The following is a 23910-nucleotide window of genomic DNA, read 5'->3' on the forward strand; positions in this document are numbered from 1 at the left end:
TTTGTATTTTCCACTAATAAATGCATTTATATGCACACTGTACACTACTGTAGGGATATTTTACATATTACACGGCTGGAGAACAATATTGCAAACATTGGAGATGTGAATTGTGGAGGATGGCTGTGTTATAGTTTGCATATTATTTCAAAAAGTGTGAATTGGGAAAATTTGCTTTTAAAAGCAAACTGAATCCATTTTCTCCCACATCCCTATCAGCCACAAAGGAAGAATCAAGAAGCTGCCAAAGTGTGTGGCACAAAAAGTTAGGAGTATCTCATCACCTAATTTATTGGAATCTGAAGACTGGGGGGGGGGGGATCAAGAATACAATCTCCCAGTGCAATATTATTGGCAAAGTTCATTTCAGCTTTTTAGAAGTATAGTCGGAGTGAGACCTCTATGATGCCTGGTGTTGTATAAACAAGAAGGGAGTTTGTTTGTTTGTTTGTTTGTTTGTTTGTTTGTTTGTTTGTAAAAGGAGCATGCAAGGGACCACAGTTTGGCAGCTGACACTACTAAAGTCATGATGGGTGGAACTAATACCCCTAGATTGAGTTTATCATATTAACTTAATTACTTAGTGTGTGTTTAAAATACTTGATTAATTGGACATGGGTTTTCTGTCTATTAGCTGTAACTTGGACTGAATTAATATAGGGATTCAGACTGGATTCAGATAATCAAGAAAGGAGTATAACTGTAGATTCAGGTAGGTAGCCGTGTTGGTCTGACACAGTCAGAATATATAAATAATAATAATAATAATAATAATAATAATAATAATAATAATAATAATAATAGTGTCCAGTAGCACCTTAGAGACCAACTAAGTTTGTTCTTCGTATAAGCTTTCGTGTGCATGGTATCGTGTACATGCACACAAAAGCTTATACCAAGAACAAACTTAGTTGGTCTCTAAGGTGCTACTGGACAATTTTTTTTATATTTTAAAAAATATTTTGGAGTATAACTGTGTTTTGTATTTTGTTTTAGATGCATAGACTAGCTACCATAATCTGTCGGCAACAAGTTAGGTTCTGAAACATGGATGCTATACATGCTGTAGTTTGCAATTGCAGAGTAGAGCACAGTGTTGAAAATAATTATTTTAAAGGAGTGCGTTTCAACAAGTCTTAAGTTTGCAATGGGTCCCCTCTGACACTTTGTTGTGACATGCAAAAGCATGTTGGAATGATAATGAAAGAATTGCCTTTGACAACAGAATGCTGCATTATTTATCAGTGTTTATTTTATGAAATAATTTTCTAAGTCTGTTCATTAATTAACATTTAGAAATAATATGAAATTATAGTTAATGAATTTTTGATAAGTTGTATTTTACCACAGCGACTTTCTTTGCCATTATAAACTTTCACAGTCCCTTTGAGTATTTCCCCTCCCTTTTAGTTTCAGAACCCATCCAACCAATTGGAAAGTGATTCCATTTTATTACCATATTTCCCAGTTCCCTTTGCTCACTTAGAAATTGCTAGTTTGTGAATGCTGGTCAAACTTGTTTTAATAATTTGGGTGTTTTTATTTTTTTTAACTTTTGTTGCTCATTCAAACATATTTTCCTATTGAAAATAGATGTTTTCATGTACATGCACTAGTCAGATTGGGATTTAAAAGATTTTATTTCTACAATGTGAGGTTCTTTCCAGTTCAATACCCAGATGTTGCTTGACATCTGGGAATATTAACATTTTTTAAGAAAATGAACATTTCCCTGTATTGATCAGAGGCAGTGGGAGTTGTAGTCCAATAACGTCTGGAATAAGCCACGTTGGCAACCTCTTCTTTAGGCTTTGGGGCAACTGAGTTTAGAAGCTACAATAAAGGTTATTGTAATTTAAGTTGTCCTTGTTGATACCACCACTTTGCCAAATAAGTGGAGATAACGGGAAGAGGGAATGTAAACAGAAGAGGCAAGAGTAATAGGGTGGATATAGAGTAACAGGGAGAACCACCTATCCACCTGCCATTATACTATTCCAAGTGATTGTTCCTCAAGCCACTCTTCCCTTGCAGGGTTCCAGATATGTAGTTGTATATCCTGTGAGATTTCAGGCATATTTGCAATGGTGTGTTGTCTCTGAAAGATTCCATCTACTGCAAAGTTTACGGCAGTGCCCCAATTCAGCTCCACCAAGCCCTAAATGGCCTCGCTCCTGTATACCTGAAGGAGCGTCTCCATCCCCATTGTTCAGCCCAGACACTGAGATACAGCACCGAGGGCCTTCTGGCGGTTCCCTCATTGCGAGAAGTGAGGTTACAGGAAACCAGACAGAGGGCCTTCTCGGTAGTGGCGCCCGCCCTGTGGAACGCCCTCCCTTCAGATGTGAAGGAAATAAGCAGCTATCTTCTCTTTAAAAGACATCTGAAGGCAGCCCTGTTTAGGGAAGTTTTTAATATTTAATTCTGTATTGTTTTTAACACTTGGTTAGAAGCCGTCCAGAGTGGCTGGGGAAACTCAGCCAGATGGGTGGGGTATAAATAATAAAATATTATTATTATTTTATTATTATTACATCTAGGTTTGGAAACTCCAATATGCACATGTTGCTTGTGCATCCTGAAGGCTTTCTTGATAACTTAAATAGAGAGGGATGGGCTCTACCAAGTGTGCAACATGATGTACGGGAATAGGAAAGCCCACTTTTCAGGAGCTCTGTGTGTGTTTGGGTGTTAGGCTTTGAATTACAATATTTTGGTCTGGGGAGAGCTTAATGCTCTGTGGAACAGCATGCTGCCTCTGCCCCACCATTTTATTGCTGAGCGTTGTTTGAAGAAAAAGGAAGGGTGTTCCAGGAAAGGCAGAGATTTAGAGGCTAATGCTTAGGTGCAGCACTTGCATAAGGCAAATGGAGCTCCATTTCCTCTTCTCACCTTTTAGTCCAAACTTTTTGTTGATGGTCAGGGGATAGGAGAGGAACAGCTTTATGTTCTGCACAGATAGCTCTTTAAACATGGGTCAAAAAGTGCCAACTCTACATGAATTATATACAGGCTGACTGTTGACTTGTCTGTCTTATTTAAAGGAATGCGGATTTTTGCTTCTTGAATTTTTTTGCTGGTCCACAGCATCCATCAGTATTTAGATTTGAAATCTGCTTGATGCAGCTGTGTGAGCACTGTGTAGTGGGGGGGGGGGATATGTTCAGTTGAATTGGGACTCTAGAATACAAATGGAGATTTAAGGTTTGAAATGTGGGTGGGAGCAGGGCGGGAATGTTGCTTTATTCCATAGCCTTTTTCTGAATCTTCCATGTTCCATGAACATACAGTTGTAGGAGGAAGAGCCAAGGCAGAAATTTCCTGAATGGCTATGAGAGACCTGGGAGACCTGTTTCCTGCCTTTCAGGTCTTTTCTTACCTGACTTGGGAGGGTGGGACCCTGACTGATTCCAGCTACAAAAGCTGAAGCTGCTGAACAGACTCTTGGGCTGGGCTTTTGTTTGGGGGGCGTTTTCTGTTGAGGGAGGTTCTTGCTGTTGGCTTTGTCTTTATTTTAGATCTTGTTCTGATTTATGTGGAAATTATTCACGTTGGTTATGTATTTCGGTTGTGTACTGGCAGTAAGATGGAGCCATTACCTCGATCTTCTACATCAGTGGCTCCCAACACAAACACCACCACCACCAAGAAATGGCTTGAAAATTATTGAGGGTCTTGGTGGAGCACTTAATGATTTTTATGCCTGTTGCAGCTATTATAACGTGCACTGCTAGATCATAAGGCTATATGTCTAGTGCCTTTGCTATACCTGTTGCACTGTATAGGCATCTCCCCACTTGCGCATGATCAGCACATGTATGACTGCTGACACATGCGTTGTTTTCGGTGCCAAAAGGGGGGTGGGGGCAGAGTGGACTTGCGCATGTCCAGGAACAGACTCCCCTGCATAACCAGGATTCCTCTGTAGTCCATGAAGTTGTGGCCCAATTTAATCCAATAACAGTTTATGTCTCTCATTATTTGCCACCTGCTCCTGCACCGCCAGCTCCACTGTGCTTAGGTCTGCAAAGTGGTCTTTACAAATTGGTTCTCAGAACTGCACTTTGAGATATATGTGCTTCCTGTGTTTATATCTAGAATACTAAAGCAAAGATTGCATTCCAGAAATTCAAAAACCAACATCGAGTTAAACACCGAGAATAATCGTATTTTGATTTTGCTAGCACTCTTAGAATTTGAAGCAGAGTATTAAGCAGTAGGCTAAATCCCCCTTACTTCCACAACTTCCAATATCATGTATGTGGTCTTTCTGAAACAAGAAAGCTCTTGAGAAAAGCTTTTGATTACAAGTGGTGCATGAAACAAAATACTGCAATGTGGAGTGCTTCTGCCTAAGATCACAGCCAGCTGTGCCCTCACCCAGTTTCAGCCCCTTCCCCTTTTCCATCCTCGCCCTGCCAGTCAGCATTCCATGCCTGCTGAGCCATTGACATTAGGCAATGTTATTTGCATGAATGGTGTTGCTTTGGCTGTGTAACAGTTGGCAGGTTGAGAATGAGTTTGCCATAACTATACATTGGTCTCCGCCCCTGCGAGGCAGCTTGCCCACCTGCCCAGGTCCCTTGCCCAGTGCTTCCCAAGCATCCAACAGCCAGCTGGTTGCCAGGCACTTGGGAATGACAGTGTAAGGGTTTGTGCCAGCCCTGTGCTTGGCATTTTCCAAGTGCTGAACACACGGCTGGCAGAGGTACTTTCTGCAAGGATCAGCTGTGCTAGAGTTTCCTACAGGGAACTAGTTTGCATATTTTATCCGGCAGACTTGAAGACATTGCCCACCAGCTGGTAGGTGGTGACTTCAACCCTGCTTTGTGCATTTACTGGCTGCATGATAAAGTTCCCCACAGGGAACTCGGTCACACAGCTGGCCCAATTGTGCCTCTGCCCCACACCTGATGTCACATATGATATCATATTAGGCAGGTGTGTATATTTTGGAGGGGCAGATTGGGACCCATGCCTTGCCTAACTTCCCCACCCCTGTGTCTTTACTTTTTCTACCAAGTCTGCAAGTCCCCCCCCCCAAACAGACCCTAAGATAGTTTTTCCGAGGCTTATAAGAAAATTGTTCTCCTGGCCATTTTTGCAAGAGGAAGTGTCATCTTCCTGATGGTAGTTCTGTATTTCAAAAGATGCAGTGAACCTTCCTGTGAAGTGGCCGTCCAGTTCAAAGGGTAACCATCCATTGATGACTAAGGATTCCTTGGGAACCCAATAAGTATTATGATTTTTCTCCTACTCCTATGCATCAAGAAGATTCTGATGCGGCAAAGGGTGTGTCTATGCATGCATCAAAAGATGATGATGACTCTGCTGTGGCTTCCTGCTTCCTAACATTTGCAGTCCTGGTGAATATTTGTGAGAATTTCACATAAGGCAGCATGCACCTTACATTCACAAACCTGTCTATGAACAAATACAATTTGTTAATTGGTTGTTGCAGAGTAGTTTGTGTCATCAATAGTTTGTCCCCAATTATTTTATGTTCCTTTTGCACAATATCTTGCATAATTAAAGCCTAACTAATTTCCTTTCATTTATTCATATGTAAAATTTATTTCTAAAGTTCCATTACTATTGGCCTTATGTAAGAAGACAACTCTGAAATCTATAGCATTTGAAAATTGTAGGTTATGCTCAGAACCATGTTTTTGTTTTTTCTCTTCTAGGATAAGAATAGAAATGTTAAATGCATCAGTTTGCTTTCATAACTCACTATGACATGCCCAATAATAGTGTGATGGAACAGTGAGAGATTGTTCTCAGAAATAAAGTTAAAGCATCTTTAGGACCAGGTGGGGACACTAGGTCTAGAGGCGGTAGCTCTCCATTTGAATCGTTTTAAGACTCTGAAAGAGGGCACAACTTTTCTGCCCTCCTATTTCAGTTCCTTTGCCCATCTGCTGTGGAAGATAGGACACTGGTTTTGCACAGTTGGTAAAAGGAAATAACGATAGCATTTCCCTTTTTCCAATCCCCACCTCTTTCAAACATCCCTAGGTCACAATCAGCATAAGTGTATGATAGAAGATTCAGGACAGACAACAAGAAGTATTTTTTCACGCCGGCTATTTTATTCAGAGGCCTAGTGCACACATGTCTCGCTTGCATAGCTCCCAGAGGCTTCTGGTTGGCCACTGGGAAACAGAATTCTGAGCTAGATAGGCCTTTGGTCTGATCTAGCAGGTAATTTCTTACATCTTAATGAATCATGTTGAATAATTCTGTATGATTTTAAAGCTTGCGTATCCTTAAAAGAAGAGAAGTTGGCTTAATAAGTTTACATTCCCTATCTTGTACCCCCTTTTTAAACAAACTAACAAAATGAAGAGCTTCTTCCAGTTTCAGCTAAAGTGGGGCTGTTTACTTGTGCAACATTAGCTCAGATATATAAGTATTTGCAGTTTCAGGCCTTTAGTGTAAGAATAAATCAAAAGAAGCCCTTGGTGATAAATGTAACTGAAGAATCCAGGCCTTTCAGTGATACAAGTAAGTGTGTTCGGTAGAGACTTGAGAGGTTATTGCTTCAAGCTGATCACAGTCACATCTTTCTGTAGCTTGAATGCCCTAGATAAACCTGTCACAGCGCTGGGTGTTACAGTAATTAAATAGCTAATGTATTTTTACCTTTTCAGTTTCTACCTCTATATGGGACTCTTCCACTTAAACGGAACTATGATTTTAATCATAGTCATTATACCTTAAATCAATTAAATTGGTGTGGTGTAAATACACATTTGTGAAAAAGGTTACACCAGGAAAAGAGAAATTAGCTTTTCATTAACAAAAAAAAAGGAGGAGAAAAATAGACGGGGAGGTTTTATTTGCCTCTGCATCTTAGTATGTGCTCTCTGCCAAAGACTAGCATGACCTACTTTACAACAATAGCAGAAGAATCAAGCTGGGTTTTTTTGTTAACTGTCTTAAATTGGCCATGAATGCTACCTACGTATTCATTTGTAAGTATCTTTTTAAAAATAGCAACTGTATCTCAGACTTTTAAGATGGTATTTCCCTCCCTTTTCCTTTCTGTTCTAGATAATTAGCACCATGGAGCCTCAGGTGTCAAATGGCCCAACATCCAATACAACCAATGGACCTGCCAGTAACAGTAGGAACTGCCCTTCCCCTATGCAGACGGGGGCTGCTACAGATGACAGCAAAACAAACCTCATAGTCAACTATTTACCCCAGAATATGACCCAGGAAGAGTTCAGGAGCCTTTTTGGGAGCATTGGTGAAATAGAGTCCTGCAAGCTTGTGAGAGACAAAATTACAGGTAAAGTGCTTCATTGTTTTCTTATTTCTTGAGATTGGGACTTGCATGCCGTGGGCTTCTTTTTCTTTGACTTCTGACAAGGTCTTTACAAGTTGCCAAAGTTTACTACATCTTTTTTATAGAAACACTTTACATTGCCCATCAATATAGAAATCACGTGTCCATGTTTCATTACGATACTTCCCTCAGTCATCCAACACCAGTGGCATGAGTTATGCTAGATATTCTGAAGAAGAGCAAATCGCACAAGTGCCTGTGTGTGAAATTACAGGATGAGGAAGCTGAGATGCCTTAGAGCTAGATGAAAGTACTATCATCCATATGACCAGGCATTAACCATAGCTTTGATGTAACACACAAGGAGGGGCGCTGCTGCACACCTCTCCTCCAGGCTACACTGCTACTTACCAAGGGGGTGAGGGGTAAGACAGTGGGAAAGTCAGCAATATGTGGATATAGCGGTGGAGCCAGTCCAGCCCTCCCACCAACACGCCTACAGACTGCCTGATGAATACATATAGATGCTTACTGTGAATGTAGTACCTTGAGGCCTAGGTGGTGGAAGTAGATGCAGGGGTTCTCATGGGGACTGAATTTCTAAATCAACGCAGGAAGGGCTGGAGCCATGGAGGTGAACCTGTTTGCAAGTAGGTCACACAACGAACTCATAATTTCAGCTCCCTTTCAAAATTAGGACCATTTTAGTTTCTTTTACGGTAATCAAAATATGTATTCTCTTTTAAGTTATCATCCTGTTCCTCTCCCCTCCCCTCCACTTTATAAATAAAATATGGTTCTTAGGTTGGTTCAGTTTAGTTCATCATTATGGATTGTTTTCTATAGACAGTTTGGTACAGCTTAGCTTAGTATGGTAATCAACGTTTTCCCAGTACCAGAAAGGTTGACTAAATTTGGTGTATTCTGGGCATAGTTTGTTGGGGTTAACAAGCTAGGGTTGCCCAATTAGCTTGGTAAAGCAGCTCATCTTGTTTGCGTCATTCGTTATTGAGAGGAGATGACTGCTGCCAAAATGTGCAGAGGAGTTTACAAACTTCCTGCTTTAATTTCTTTACTGATCCATTTATTTCATGGTAACAACAATAATATACAACACATTGTAAAGAAGCAAGCCTTGTAATCCAGAGGGTTTAGGAACTATATTAGATTGACAGATGCAGGAGCATGTGGTCAAGGATGAATGGTGTCTTGGGAGGGGCTGGTAAGTTTGGGAGGTTCAGGAAAGGGTTTGGTGAAAGAAGGGTATTATAAAATCAGCTGAAGCAGGAATGGATATGGCTTGAAGAAGAGGGAAGACTTGTAGACATAGGGAACAGTGATGGAGGTTCAGGGGAAACACAGAAGACCTGTAGACAGGGAATAATGATGAGACTGCAGAGGGGAACAGTGGTGGCTCAGATGATCATGGAGAAGGCAAGAAAATGCAGATGAGAAGAGCTAGTTGAGAGTGCAGTAATTGAGAACATTTAAAAGTAAGAACTAGGAAGCATAGAACTTGATAAGGAACCAATGTAAAGGCTTGAAGTGACACATTTTGACTGGGTTGAAGAGAGTAGAAGTGGCTGAAGAGGACTAGGAAAGGGGAAGTTTGGTTATCTAAGAGAGAGGGTGACCAGAGAATGAAGAACAATTAGAGACTAAATAGCTGTGTGTGGAATTTAGATGTGCACACTGGAGCTTAAACCTCCCTGTATCACCTGTACATCATTTCAAAACCCAATTCCAAAACTCATGAGACTCTCCAGAGTGTCACCCTATATATATACCGTGAAAAACTGAAGCTGGAGCCAAAAATTTATTGGGGTTATCCGTGGGAATCTCCATCCCAGCTATAAATAGGAAATTGAATACAGGACATTGAAAGAGATTTAGAGGCTGCTTGAGTGTAAGAAAAGGGAAAAAAAACAGAAGGAGTCAAGGAATAACTGGTATCTCAAAGAGTGACCAAAAATATCTGTATACAGTTAGTGGGAAAAGCAATGAGAATGAATATCATCTACCTGTAGACATGCTAACAAGAAGTAAGTAGAAAAGGCTGAAGGCAAGTAGATGAGAAAATTGAAGCAGGGCTGAAAAAACTCCAAAGGAGATGGGATGCAGGTAATGGAACTGAATCTGATTCAGAGCTGGAAAAGCTGGAAAATAGAGACCGAAGAAGATCATCTGGAGGATTGGAGAATGTACAGTAGATAGAAATTTTAACTGGATTGTGTACACTTCTGCTTGGCTACAACATTTCCTGTGGGGTAAGGGGAAGTTTTATGTTATATGGAAGATTAATTTATGGGTCTAGTAGGTGAACAGTGCTCATTTGTATTTCTATTGAGATTCTGATGTTAAATGCTTCGTATATATTTTAGCAAATAAGCCCTGCCATATAATGTGCTGAATTCAAAAAAGGATAATATGCAGCACAAGCGGTATGGCACCTGGCCTTCTCATCAGCATCTTAGTGAAAGAACTGCATTTGTTAGTCGCTGTGCAGTTCTGTGGACAGAGAGATGGCTTGAGAAATCACATTGGTTGCAACATCAGCATCCTTCCTGGTAGGATGTTTACTTCTACATATATGAGCTATATATGAATTCTCACCCTTGTGAATGATACTTTGTTGGAAGGAACACAAGAAGCTCCTATATCTCAAATCAGACCATCGGTTCATCTAGCTTAGTATTGTCTACCAGGCAAAGTCAGAGATTGAGCTTTGGGATCTTTCGTGTGCATCTCAAGTGCTGTACCACTGAGCTGTGACGCTGTCACCAGCTGCACTACATTTCAGGCAATGCAGCAGTGGACAGAATAAATCGGAAGAGATTCAAGGTAGACTCAAATTGCTAATTATTAACTTGCATTGCTCTTCTTGATATAGTGAGCCTTCATAAGAATTTTGGTCCCATGCTTATCCTCTCCCAACTGTACTAAGAGCCAAGCAAGGTTCAGCTGGAGCTGGAGTTGCATGGTATCAATTAGGGGGCATTGAGCAACATTCTTGGGAGCCAATTCCATATAGCATGGAAAGCTCAAGATTCTGGAAGAGTCAGCAGGCATTGTTTTGGCGGGGGGCTGAGCTCATAATCTAAACGGCAAAGCAGCCTCATGAGCCCCAAGATCCATTCTCTTTGGCGAAGAGCCACCAGACAATGAATCGGGTAGAGCCTTTCACTCAAGCACATAGCTGTCAACTTTTCCCTTTTCTTGTGAGGAATCCTATTCAGAAAAAGGGAATTTCCCTTAAAAGGGGGGAAACGTTGACAGCTATGCTCAAGCATTGCCTGCTAGTCTCCATGTGAGCGTTCTCTCTTCTCTGCCAGCAATTTAGAGGGAATGATGGGGCTGTAACTGAGGTCGTGGAGCTGTACATTTTCGTTCTCTTTTTGAGAGAATCCCCGGTCTTACAATGTTCTGCATTGCCTTAGATTTCATTCTGGCTTTGAGTCTGAAGTTCTTGAGGCAAGCACCTGCTGGCCTTTATCCATAGAGATCCCCTATACTTTGGGATTGCTGTCTGCAGTATCTGGAGATTGGGACATTCCAGGGCAGGTATTGACCCAGATTCCTATACCCCAAAACTTGGTTTCCAGGATGCTGTTGAGTTCTAGTTCAGTTTCATAAATTGTGACTGATTTGCATTACACAGTTTGACATGTTTGGGTAATATATTGATAGGTGTTGAAGGTATGTATTGATAGGTGCTGGAAGCATTCATGTAACTTCTTTCTTATGTCAAAACAACTTGCAGTGGCTTTTATGTTGGAATGGCCATGTGCATTCCCTTTGAGGAATTAGTTTATATTGTGGGTTTCACACCTGTACTATATGAAACTGTTCATATTTATAACCCACAGTATTTATAGTCTAGAGTGACTGGCATAATGAAAACCTCAGTACTTCCACTGCTACAAAGGAAGTAGATTTTAATAGGCTAACACTTAACATCCAAAATAATTTGATGATAAATTCAGGGTGTGTGCAGTTCTGATATTTTAGACAAGTATTTAAATGGCTATTGTGGGGCTGAATAAATCCCAGATATCTACCTGCTGGAGTACCTAAAATGGGGGTGCTAACACAACAGAATTTAAAATATTTTTCCAGCTTTCAGTTAACTTAATAATAATGTTCAGAGTCTTCATGCTGGCTTTTAGGTAGGTAGACTTTAGAATCTGATTCATAATGTTGCGCATTGCTTTTGAATATGCTTTTAAACAAGCATATTCTTTTACAGAAAAAATGCTAATTTGGTAGTATATCAAACCAAGTTGACTGGGAATGACAGCTTCTGAGACAGCCTTTAATTTGGACTTCAAAACCAAAATTGTAAACTTCAATTGTGTTTAGTAGCTTCCTAGAGCAGGCATAAAATGCTAGTGATCTATATTTGCTATAACTTGGGACAAACTTTAATTGTGACAGAGTTTGCAATAGGGGAAATGCCTTAATTTCAGAGTTTTAAAATAATGAGCCCATAAGAAAAGGAAGGCAGGATAGGCCAAAGATGTTTAGCTTTGTTTGGCAGAGATGTTTAATAAAAGCATAACTTCTAGTTGTAAAGTGTGCTTATTAAATTCTTCATTTACACTACCTAATTAATTCTAGCATTTTAAATTAACACTGAAACTGGTCCCTGCTGTATCATTTCAAAGCTGCAGCATATTTTGCCCAATAACCCAGTTGTGAGTTTTAATCAGCTGCTCTTCCAAAACAAAAACAAAACAGTGGAACCTTGAGTCAGTGAACTATCTTGCACAGAGAAGGTACAATATCAGAAAGAGGAAATACTTTTCTCATTTGGGTAGGGTGGGGTTTGAAACCTAGGGCTTTAAATTGAGACTTAATTGAAGCAAATTATTTTCCTAAATTATATTACTCTTCATGTATGATAAACAAGATATGATTCTTCCTACAGATAAGCAATAGTGCCAGAGTATTTTGGCCAATAATTAAAATACAAGTCAGTTTTCTGTGCATTCCTAAGAAGTATATTATGCCTGTTTTGATCTAGTTTCCTTATATTCAGGACTTTTTAATTTTTTCCATATAAACTTGAAGCAGCAGTTGCGAAGTAGTACCATCTTAACAATTGAAAACCTATGGAAGCCTTGTAGATAAACCCATGACAGTTGCTGGCCTGTAGTAAATAAATAGACATAGCCTGCTGGAGGCTGGCAGAAGAGGGACAGACAGAAAGAAAGCTTCATCCTTCTGGTAATATTCCTTTCCCTTTTTATACTGAACATATAGGAGATAGTTCTTTGTTCCGTGCTGGGCACAGAAGAGGAACAGAGTGCACCATTCCTCTGCTGTCAGTCCACTCAGTCACCTACATGTAATTCCTAGTTGCCTGTAACTACCAGGCTAGTGCTTAAACACAGGGCTGAGGCATGAATTAGAGGGGGAAATGTGTGTAACTGTGCACCTTACTTTCTCCAATAGCCTGTGTACATACTTGAATAATTTGAAACCAAGCATGGTGCGTAATGCACAGCATCCAGATAGGTCTCTTGTGTTGTTGTTGTTGTTGTTGTTGTTGTTGTTTTAAATTAATTACAGCCATAGGGGAAGGGAGAGAATTGCTGAGGTCACAGTGCATGGATCCCTGACCTCTCTGGACATGGCACACATGCACACCTGAAAATCCTTCTTCCTCAACATGGATATCAGGCTTAGAAAAAAAATGTTTCAATAGGCACCGGTTTGCAGGGGGTTGTGGTGGGGAAGGTAGGGGTAAACTGCAACCCTAATAACATTGGGCTCCTGCAGCTGTACTTAATTTAAGAAAAACAAGAGACAGAGAGCTGTATGCTGCACATAAAAGTACAACGTGATTCTTTGTCTGGAGCTCAGCACCACTTGGTTCTCTCAAACCCTTGGGCAAAGTGGTATATCTGCTTTGGTTTTCATCTGGTTTCCTCAACTGTGGGGGAGAGCCCATTTTATTCTGAATGATGTAATGAAGTAGCTTCCATCTAGCAGTGGGTAGTTTTTTTTTCTTTTTCTCTTTTAATGGTTTGAGTCGCTGGCCAGGACTCCCAGTCCTACTGTAAGGAGTTCTACAAGGACATTTTCCCATTATGTAACTGGATGTTAGAATGCCACGAAGAGTCATTGTGAGGAATTAATCCATTTGTGTAAATTAAATTAAATAATTAACTGCATGGGAAACTAGATTATGAGTTCATGGTAGATAGCTCAGTGAAAATACGTACTTAGTGAACTAGGAAATTTCCATGTTAGGGATGGAAGTTAATACTACCTGTATTGTAGTGCTGCTGTTAATAATAATAATAATAATAATAATAATAATAATAATAATAATAATAATAATAATAATAATTTTATTATTTATACCCTACCCATATGGCTGAGTTTTCCCAGCCACTCTGGGTGATTTGCAACACATATAAAAACATAATAAAGCGTCAAACATTAAAACAATGGATGGTGTGGCTACATCTGGACTATTGTGTACAATATTATCTTAAAATTTATATTTAGTAATGTCGTCAAACCTCAAGAGAGAGAAGGAAATAAACAAGAACCATAAGGTTTTCATCACCTGCTTAAAAGTGAGCAAAGGTGAGGCAAGTCTCTCTGAAGGGAGTATTCCATAATTCAGATGCTGTGTTGAAAAATGCCTTTCCCTTGTCCCACCAACCAGATAAATGTCTGCCAGAAGGACATCCAGCGCAAAGGGGATGTTGTAGAACCAAAGTTATCACGGGGGTTTCTAAAGCACTTGGAAGCTTTTCACTTTAGAAATTATATCTAAGGAGGGGTCATGATAGAGGAGGCCTTTAAAGAATGCATGGAGGAAGTGAGTATATCGTTCTCTGGCGTAATAATAGAAGTCAGAGTCACCCAGTTAAATTGATGAGCAGTGGAGTCAGGATGAGAAAAGGAAAGCCTCCCGGAATTTGCTGCTACAAGATACTGTGACTACCACTGGCTTTAATAGCTTTTAAGGGGAATTGAGACAAATTTCTTAGTTCTTTCAGTGGCTGCTAACCATAATAACTAATCGGAACCTCCCTGTTTGGAGGCAGCGTAACTTTGAATACCAGTTGCCAGGGAGCAAAACAATTGGGGAGTGATGTCGCTTTTACTCTACTTGTAGATTTCACAAAGGCATCCGGCCACCTACTGTTAGATACATACCACTGGTCTGATCTAGCAGGCTGCTATTACATTCTTAACAGTGCCTGCCTTTTGCTGCACTATAGCCATGAAGCAGAAATTCAAAGAGGCACTGAAATATGGATATGTTGGTTCTGTGAAGCTTAGAGTTATCTGTTTGTGTGTGTGTCATACACGTCTGTGTGTCATAAAATTCATTTACACAGACCATACAGTGTTCTACCATCATTTGGTAAATCATTGAACCCAATATTTGTAGTATGTCATTTAGCACCAAGAAGTAGAAAATAACAGTTCTCTGATACCTGGATTTGTAAAATAGGTTTGGTTGATATGATGTTTGCTCTGTCTGTTTCCAGGCATTGTCATTACATTTTTTTACCCATAATCCTGCCTTTCTCCCGCATAAGTTTTTTATTTTAGAAAAATATGCATTTAAATGTTCATTTTCTCTAACTATATGTATTTAAACATGTAGTTTGATAGGTTTAAACTGCATAGAACTATCCCAGTGTTAAGTGAAATATGAAATTGGGGTGGTGGTGATTAACACCTGATTTGCAAATTTGCAGAGAGTTAAAATATATTCCTGTAAGAGACCATTATTCATTGGTTGGATCTTGCCTCCATGAAACCAGACAAGCATTGCTAAAAGCATCTTCCTAGGAGGAGGGACACCTCCCCCAGCAGTTTCAGGGAGGCTTTAGATTTCATATCAGAATTCAGCATTTTAGCAAGAAGCACTCTTTCCTCTTCTCCCGTCTAACTCCTAGGGTACCAATACACCTTTGAAAGGCTACTTAACTTCCACTTATCCAGGGATTGGTAGTAGCCCATGGATAGACAAACTAAGGGCCAGATCCGGCCCAATCACCTTCTAAATCCGGCCCCTAGACGGTCCGGCAATCAGCGTGTTTTTACATGAGTAAAATGTGCCCTTTTATTTAAAATGCATCTCTGGGTTATTTGTGGGGCATAGGAATTCTTTCATTATTTTTTTCAAAATATAGTCTGGCCCCCTGCTGAAAAAGTTTACTGACTCCTGTAACCAGCCCATTGCCACATGCACTCCAACCTAACTCTGAATATTAAAAACCCAGTGCATTTAGTACAGTATTTGCGCAGAAATAAAACCGCTAGCACATTTGCAAAGCCCAGCCGGGTCCAGCATAGTTCCCCGCAAGCTCTCTGCTACCTCTACCTACAAATAAAAATTCTGGGATGGTCACGTGTTTCACACCTTTTCAGTGTGTTAACAGGACAGACACCTTCACTGTTGTACTGCAGGGTCTGCTCCAGTCTCTAGGGCTTATGGTATTTGTGTCAAAATGTATTTAAAAAAATTGTCCAGTAGCACCTTAGAGACCATTGGTCTCTAAGGTGCTACTGGATTATATATATAGAGAGAGAGAGAGAGAGAGACTCTGTGTCAGACCAACACAGCTACCTACCTGAATCCAGAACCATAGTATTTGTGTGTGCAGGATTTACTATCCTTCCTTAGGATGTAGATTTATTTATTTATTTTTATTTATTTATTTATTTATTTATTTATTTATTTATTTATTTATTGCTTGCTGTTCTAATTTTCAGTGTTCTCATCGTGATGGGAGGAGGGGAAATTAATATTTTCAGAATTTCTGTACTTCGCTTGGAAAGAACAATCTGCCCACCCTGGATAGTCACATGAATCCTTCTCAAACAGATTGTGCTAATTGCTGCTTTGTAAATGTGTTGGACTCATTTGCTGGTTTTGTAGTAACTTTTTTTGTTTGTTTGTTTCCTATCCACTTCTTACTTCAAATACCTTTTCGTTTTGCTTTGAGTGCCGCTCTCCCTTGCGTTGCTTCAGATTGGTGGGATAGCCCTCCGCACAGGGCAAGAGGTATTTCATTCACAGGAAGAGGTTTTTAGCGGTGCTTAGGCTCAGCTTTGTGGAAGTCTTTTAAGTGCCCTTCTAGTATTTGTTTTATCATTTCTTTTTAACGTGTGCCTTGTGTTTTGAGCAGATAAGATGATGTGCCCTAACCTCTAATCAGAAAGAATCAGTACAGTCCTCATTTATTTTATCAATTAATGCCATCAAGAAAACCTGGCTGTCAATTTGTTTCTAAGTTGTGCTGATAAAGCCTGTTACAACTCAGGACCCCATTTCCCATGCCCAACGATCAGAGGCCTTTATGTTTGTGTTCTGAATTGCGGCTGTTCAGACAGTGGCAACAAGGTAATCAGCCTTTTCAGTAGTAGCCCCTTTTCTATGGATTACTTTCCTAAAGGGGCTTGATTGAAAAGAGGAGATATCTCTCTGTCACCTTTGCCTGCACCCTGTCATTTCGCTGCCAGTTGCTCTGAATGGTCAGCTCTATTGAGGAAGAATACTTAAGACTTTGAACTGCTGTACACAGTCTTTTTTTTCTTGTCTTTTTTTAGAAGGGTAAGATTTGATGTGAACTAGCGGGAAGTGATTAAATGCCTCATTTTGAAATACAGATGGTTATCTCTCATGCTATCTTCTCCTCAGGGACTAGTTAGGAAATAGAAACTTGAATCCCTTTCAAATTGATCACTATTAGGCACATTACATGTGTCATTCCCCATCTCCCAATTTTGTAAACAAGATACTAGAAATACCAGATATTTGCCAAATACATGCACCTAGAAACTCACTTCTTTTTGTTTTTGGAAGTAATTAAACGTAGCTCTGATTGCATACCAGGTGTGCTCATAAGAATAAAATGTGTTATAAACGAGGGCCAGGAAATATAAAAATACCCCTTTTATGGGGGTTTTTCTTCCCATTTGTAGATTTGCTAGAGATAGATTTTGTGCTCGTGCCAACCCCATATGGCCTTCACATACTGCTCGGCATATAGTGTTTCTAAGATTGGCATTTAACCAGTATAAAAAACAACCCAAAAAACCTTAGAGAAATATTACCAAATAATAGCCAAGTACTTAAACATTAATTTTCTACAACAGTATTAAATAAAAGTGAATGAAAATTCAGAAAATGCTGTCTTCAAAAGGATAGCAGACCCTTCCAGAAATTTCACTGAACCTCGTGCTCCATGTACATGGAGACCTTTCAGATATAGTTGACTCAGTGGCAGTCCTGAGCCATTGACAGTTGTGATCTATTACCTTTTGGTCACAAAGTTCACTTTTTGAACTTGGGCTCTCCTTAGGAAATCCCATTATCTTCCATATCCTCTCTGCCCATCCACCATCATTCACCCATTGGACAGATTAATGTGTAAAATTCCACATCTGCAGTTGCACATTAAAATCTGTGGACTGGGGATGAATAAGTATTCAGAAAGTTAAATTTTCCGCTAGTTCTCCTCATTTGATTTCTCCCGACAGTTTTGAGGGCAGATGCCTATAGTTTAAAATGAACTGATTCTCTATTGTACCTAGCCACGCAAGAGGAATTGTTAGTGTCCTTTTTACTTAGCTCTATGAATTGGGTTCCTCAGCTGATTCTTCCTCCCTCTCCACCAACCAGCACAGCTTTAAAGGTTTTTCAAAGTGCTCCAAGTATGAGATCCTTTACAAATTTGAATTTGTAGATACAGCTTCCTGTGAATGTGTGAACCTGACAAGTCTTCCTGGACATAAAAAATAAATTTCAGAAGCTACTTCTTTTTAAATTATTTTGCTGCTGTTTTTGGCTTTAGGTATCTTGTGAAGGTTTTCAAATAATGTATACTATAAAACAAGTATCTTGAAATATATTGATAGTTATTTGAGGTACTATAGGTATTTGAGGTATTGGCTTGAGTTTAAGAAGGATGGATTCTGGCAGGGGGGAAGTAGGGTTGGGGATTTTCCCTTTGGAAATCTATCCAAGGGTAATGTTTTATGAGTTTAATATATATTACCTAGGTTTGCCTTTAATTGATGTCTTGAGTAGGTGAATTGAAGTACAGGCAGCCCCTGTTGACACAGGTATTACATTCCAAAGCACCATGCCCATCAGTGAAATCGCATATACTTGTACAGTGGTACCTCAGGTTAAGAACTTAATTCGTTCTGGAGGTCCGTTCTTAAACTGAAACTGTTCTTAACCTGAGGTACCACTTTAGCTAATGGGGCCTGCCGCCGCGCCGCCGGAGCACGATTTCTGTTCTCATCCTGAAGCAAAGTTCTTAACCCGAGGTAATATTTCTGGGTTAGCGGAGTCTGTAACCTGAAGCATCTGTAACCTGAAGCGTATGTAACCTGAGGTACCACTGTATCCCATTGAAAAAGCCTGCAAACAGCCCGTTATATCCCACTCCTTTATTCTACCCTTTTAGTGACATTTTTATGGCATTTCTGGGCTCAGCGCAATACATGTATTCACTGTCATGCACATACTGAATATGCGTAAACGGGGGGCTGCCTGTACTGAATACACCCTACTGGGTGCTTCTGAATTAAACTAGCTTCCTGAGCTTGCACCATTTTTTATTTTTTAAAAAAGAAGTAGGACTTTGCCCTTAAGAAGGCTGTCTTGAAACATGGTTCAAAATGACACCTCTTCAGTCCCAGTAGAGCTCACAATGAACCCTTTTAAAAGGCTGAAATCTGTCTGATCACTAGTTTGGAAGGGAAGACACCTTTTTTCTTTTGAACAACATCAGTGGAAGCTTAGCTTTTTAAGTGTGATTCCATTTCCTAAGCAATGGACGCTAAGTGACTGAGAGGGGGACCCCACATGCAATGCCCATATTGCATATTCCATCTAAGGATATGTACTTGGTTGCATGTCTGCTAGTATTGGGGATGAGAAGAAATCTCAGTGGTGGATTGCTTGGGTGGGGCATAAATGCTTGTGTACAAGGTAGTTAGTATTTTGTGAAATGGTTTTGATTTTGTCAAACAATCAAATTGCAAACACTTAAAATCTAAGCACCAGAGGGTGAGATTATACCTAGCTCTATGGATTCCAGAAAGCCAGGTACTTGCACTTGGTTTTGTTCATGTTTCAAAATAAATGTGTCTTTTGCTGTTGCCCTCATTTTTCCCCCTATTAATTTCTGCAAATGCATCTTGCCCTTCCTACAAATATAAACACTGTTTTTCAAAACATGCACTGCTTAAAGTTCTGCAGTTTAATAATTTTTAATGACATCTAAATAGCAGTTTTATTTCTGTTAAGATGGCGTATTATTGATAGATGTGATTTCTCTTATCAGTTATTTTTAGGTATCTGTAGAATTTGCATTGCTTCCAACCCACCCCAGTTACTTTTTCCAATTTGGGGACTGTGTCCATTTAAGTTGTAGAAGTAGATAGGACACAAAGACATGTTCAGCTTTTATCTTTCAATTCATGATGTCTACATAAACAGTGCTTTTGATTTACATGTTCCAAATCTATTTAACCATTCGTATAGCATTTGATGAAGAGGGAGCTTGCCTTCTAATTTCTCTTCTGCAAGTTGCTTATATTTTATAAATGGTTGCATTTTGTTTGTTCAGCAAACGATGCACAAAATGGATCAGATGTTTATAGAGAATTTAAGTAGCTGGCAAAAGCAACCCAAAGAGGAGAGTTCCCATTAGAAATGCCACTTGAATCCTTATGTCTTCTATATCCAGTTATAGTGCAGAATAATTGCTATTGTTCCCCATTAGTATTTGCAGAATTCAAGTACACGTAGGCTGCTATGGCTTTTAGTATATTCCCAAAAATAATTCTGTAGCCTCTCGCATGTGTGTGTACGTATTAAGGATGTGTGAATATTCCTCAATCCATTCCGACATTTTGCACTTTCACCTGGCATTTTCTGTTCCCCTGCAATTGGTTTATTTTGTACAACTTTTTCTTCTGTCTCATCGTCCACTGTATCCCCTTTCAAAGTTGATGCATTTCCAGAGGGGTAGCCCTGTTACTATTTTGCAGCAAAAACAAGAGTTTGTGGCATCTTAAGGACAATGTTTATGAAGGGGCTGATGGCCCATTACAAAACCATTGGTTGCTGCAATCCTAACCATCTCTACTTAGAAGCAAGTTCCCTTCTGAGACTTACATTTGGGCTTGCTCCCAGGTAAGGGAGGTTAGGATTGCAGTCTTACTGTCCTGATTTTATGGTTCAGTATAAACGTGAGTCCAGGTGGCGACCATTTTGCGTGTGTTCAGTTGACACATAACCACTGAAACACACGTCATTTTTGACCCGGAAGATGACCAGGGTGGGCTTATGTTCTGCTGATGTGCATAGGGGCCAGGAACGGAACTCCTGCACTAGTTAGGAGTTGCCTGTGTATGTGTGTAAGATAGATGACTGAGTGTGTTTTCAGTAGGTGCATAATCCAACATATTTGGTATTTGCTTATCTATTTCTTGTATCCAGAATATCAACATTTGAGTGGGCAATTTATGTAATTTATTTGTGTATTAAATTTCTATACCTCCCTTCATCCAAGGATCACAGGGCGGATTACAACTAATCCAGGATGCGTCAGCTAGACTGGTGACTGGGGGCGGCCGCCGAGACCACATAACACTGGTCTTGAAAGACCTACATTGGCTCCCAGTACGTTTCCAAGCACAATTCAAAGTGTTGTTGTTGACCTTTAAAGCCCTAAACAGCCTCGGCCCAGTATACCTAAAGGAGCCTATCCACCCCCATCATTCTTCCCGGACGCTGAGGTCCAGTGCTGAGGGCCTTCTGGCGGATCCCTCACTGCGAGAAGCAAAGATACAGGGAACCAGGCAGAGGGCCTTCTCGGTAGTGGCGCCCACCCTGTGGAACGCCCTCCCATCAGATTTCAAAGCGATAAACAACTACCTGACATTTAGCAGGCATCTGAAGGCAGCCCTGTTCAGGGAAGTTTTTAATGTGTGACATTTTAATGTATTTTTAGTCTTTGTTGGAAGCCGCCCAAAGTGGCTGGGGAAACCCAGCCAGATGGGCGTGGTACAAATTATTATTATTATTACAATATAAAAACATAAAAATACATAAAATGGTATTTTACATAACATATACATAACATATCCTTCTCACAGTTTCAAAAACCATAGGTTATTTAAATAGCCAAAGACCTGGAAGAAGAGGAATGTTTTTGCCTGGTGCCTAAATAGATGTAAAGAAGGCGTCAGGTGAGCCTCCCTGGGGTGAGCATTCTACAAGCAGGGAACCACCACAGAAAAGGCCTGCTGTTGTGCTGTCACCCTCCAGACCTCTCATGGAGGGGGCATCTGAAGACAGTCCTCAGTTGATGAGAGCAGGGTCTGGGTCAGTTCATATAGGGAGATGCTTTGCTATCTCTTCCAACCATGAATTGTTTGCATGATTCTTCTCATTGTATTTTCTTCTATTCATGGGCTGTCCAGATAGAAGAAAATGAACAGTTGAATTCCTGCATGATGTTTAAAAGCATCAGTTCGTTATTACAATTTGTTTGACATATCAAGCCTGTCCCGCTTGTTTTCTCTGTATAATACTGCTATATTGTAGGAGTGCCATGGTGGGTTCTCAAAGAGAATTCCTGCATTCCTAGATGCAGATATGCAACACAGTCCTGTGCATGTTTACCCAACAGTATGATTTAATTTCAGTGGAACTTGTTCCGTAGTAAATGTGTATAGAATTGCAGTCTAGTTTCTTAGTAAGAAGGAGAAGCGATTAGGAGTAATAACATCTGGCAAGGATAGGTCTGTCTAGCTCACTGGTTTCATGAAAGAAGTTGGATGTGGAGGGAGGCAACTGTTTTGCTAGCTGTTACTTTGCTACAAAGATATGGGGCGGGGAAACCTGTTGATGCTTTTCTAGGGCATGCATTATGGTACATTCTAAATGTTTATAACAAATGGAGCAAAATATATAATTTATATAGTTGTATTCACAATTTCCAACATTGTTTTCCTTATTTATAGATGACTCTGCCCCACTGTAAGAGCTAATTCAGAGCAGACCCATTGAAATAAGTGGGTTCAGCTTACTTTAAACTAACATTGAATGCTACCTTTAGAGTCCTCTGGCCCGTTCTATTTTCAGAGTTTTCTTTCTCTTACAATGCTGTTCTTTTATTATATTGGTCAGAAGCAATCCTGTTTTTGCAAGACAGACCATTCCCCCAAACATATTTTTTACATTTTCTTTGAGTGTCTGCATAGTGTTACATGGAGTGCAGTGTGTTAACTTGAGACTCTTGTTGTCAGAAGTTGGCCACTTGTAGTCTCCAGCTGACCACGCAACTAATTATTATTTATTAATTTACCACTTAATGCCCAGATATCTACATAAGCTGGTTATTATTATTATTATTATTATTATTATTATTATTAGCTAAATTTGTATACCGCCCTTCATCTATAGATCTCACAAAATATGCTTTAACTAAGGGACATTCTTTTCTTGTATCTGGAAAGCTGTTTTGATACATACTCCTATATTGGCTAGGACAGTGGTTCTCAAACTTTTTTCTCTGGGCCACACTTTAAGAATAGAAATTTGCTCGTTCCACATTGGAAAACAAAAAGAAACAACAACTAGCAGTGTTTGATTTATAATGTGGAGCACAACTACTTTATATTACGATCATGGGACATCCAGAAAGTATAAAACAATGCAGTTACATAATAACATGAATCATTCCCAAAATATAATTATAAATGAACCTCTTACATATGTACCTTAGGTATGTATACAAACTCAATGAGAGGTGTGAATTTGCAGTATCACGTGATTCTCTTGCACTTGTTTTGATAATATATATCCTGCAAATAATAATTCTAAAAATATATTATACTACACTACACTACACTGAAATGTTTAACTGTTTCTTTGATTGTCCTTGAATCTTCCCACCACACTTGCCATTCTATCCTGCCACACCCTTTGAGAACCATGGGATTAGGATGTCCTTTTAAATCATGGCTTAGTAACCAGTCCTGCAGAATTGTTCCTAGCCAAAACCTAAATCATCTTCAAATACCCAATGATATTTTCAAGCCTTGGCTTAAGTATTTAATGGCAGTTTTTACACCTGCTAGCACAATTAACACTCCAGTAGTCCAGCATTTCAGTGATATGACATATCCATATAAACCAATTTGCTCTCATCACTAGACCTGCCAAGTTTGGTAGCACAATCCATTATTGGTTTTTTGAATATTACAAAAGCAGTTTAGGGCTGTGGGTGGAAAATAGCTTTGAAAGAAGAGCCCAGGACCAGAAACTGTAAATGGCATTATACTCGCAAGATAATGTTGGTGCATTTGTTATAGATTTGTTACTGACCTTTCTCATTTACTGAAGGAAATGTTTTTCGGCAGCCAAAAAGCAACTTTCCGGAGTACATTTCCTTGCATTTAAAGCTTAAATATATTTTTCCATCTTACAGTTTGCTACAATTTTTGTCCCAAGTTTTTCCCTGATTCTTATAGGGAATCATCAGTTATTAGTCATCATCACTGATGCTTGCTGACTTCCTGTAGCTGTCAGCCTGCCTTGCTTAAGGTAGGGT

General features: G+C 39.7%; 1 protein-coding gene across 7 annotated transcripts in view; it reads left to right on the forward strand.

The window, feature by feature from the left end:
- The window catches only part of ELAVL4 (ELAV like RNA binding protein 4), a 93286-nt gene that overhangs the window by 37804 nt on the left and 31572 nt on the right, over positions 1-23910 (forward strand). For all 7 annotated transcript variants that reach the window (XM_081914015.1, XM_081914018.1, XM_081914014.1 and 4 more), the window contains exon 2: positions 7057-7297. In XM_081914015.1, coding sequence (XP_081770141.1) covers positions 7057-7297 — 241 coding nt within the window. The remainder of the gene's footprint in view (positions 1-7056; positions 7298-23910) is intronic.

Source organism: Podarcis melisellensis, assembly GCF_964234715.1.
Source record: "Podarcis melisellensis genome assembly, chromosome: 6".
NCBI lineage: Eukaryota > Metazoa > Chordata > Lepidosauria > Squamata > Lacertidae > Podarcis > Podarcis melisellensis.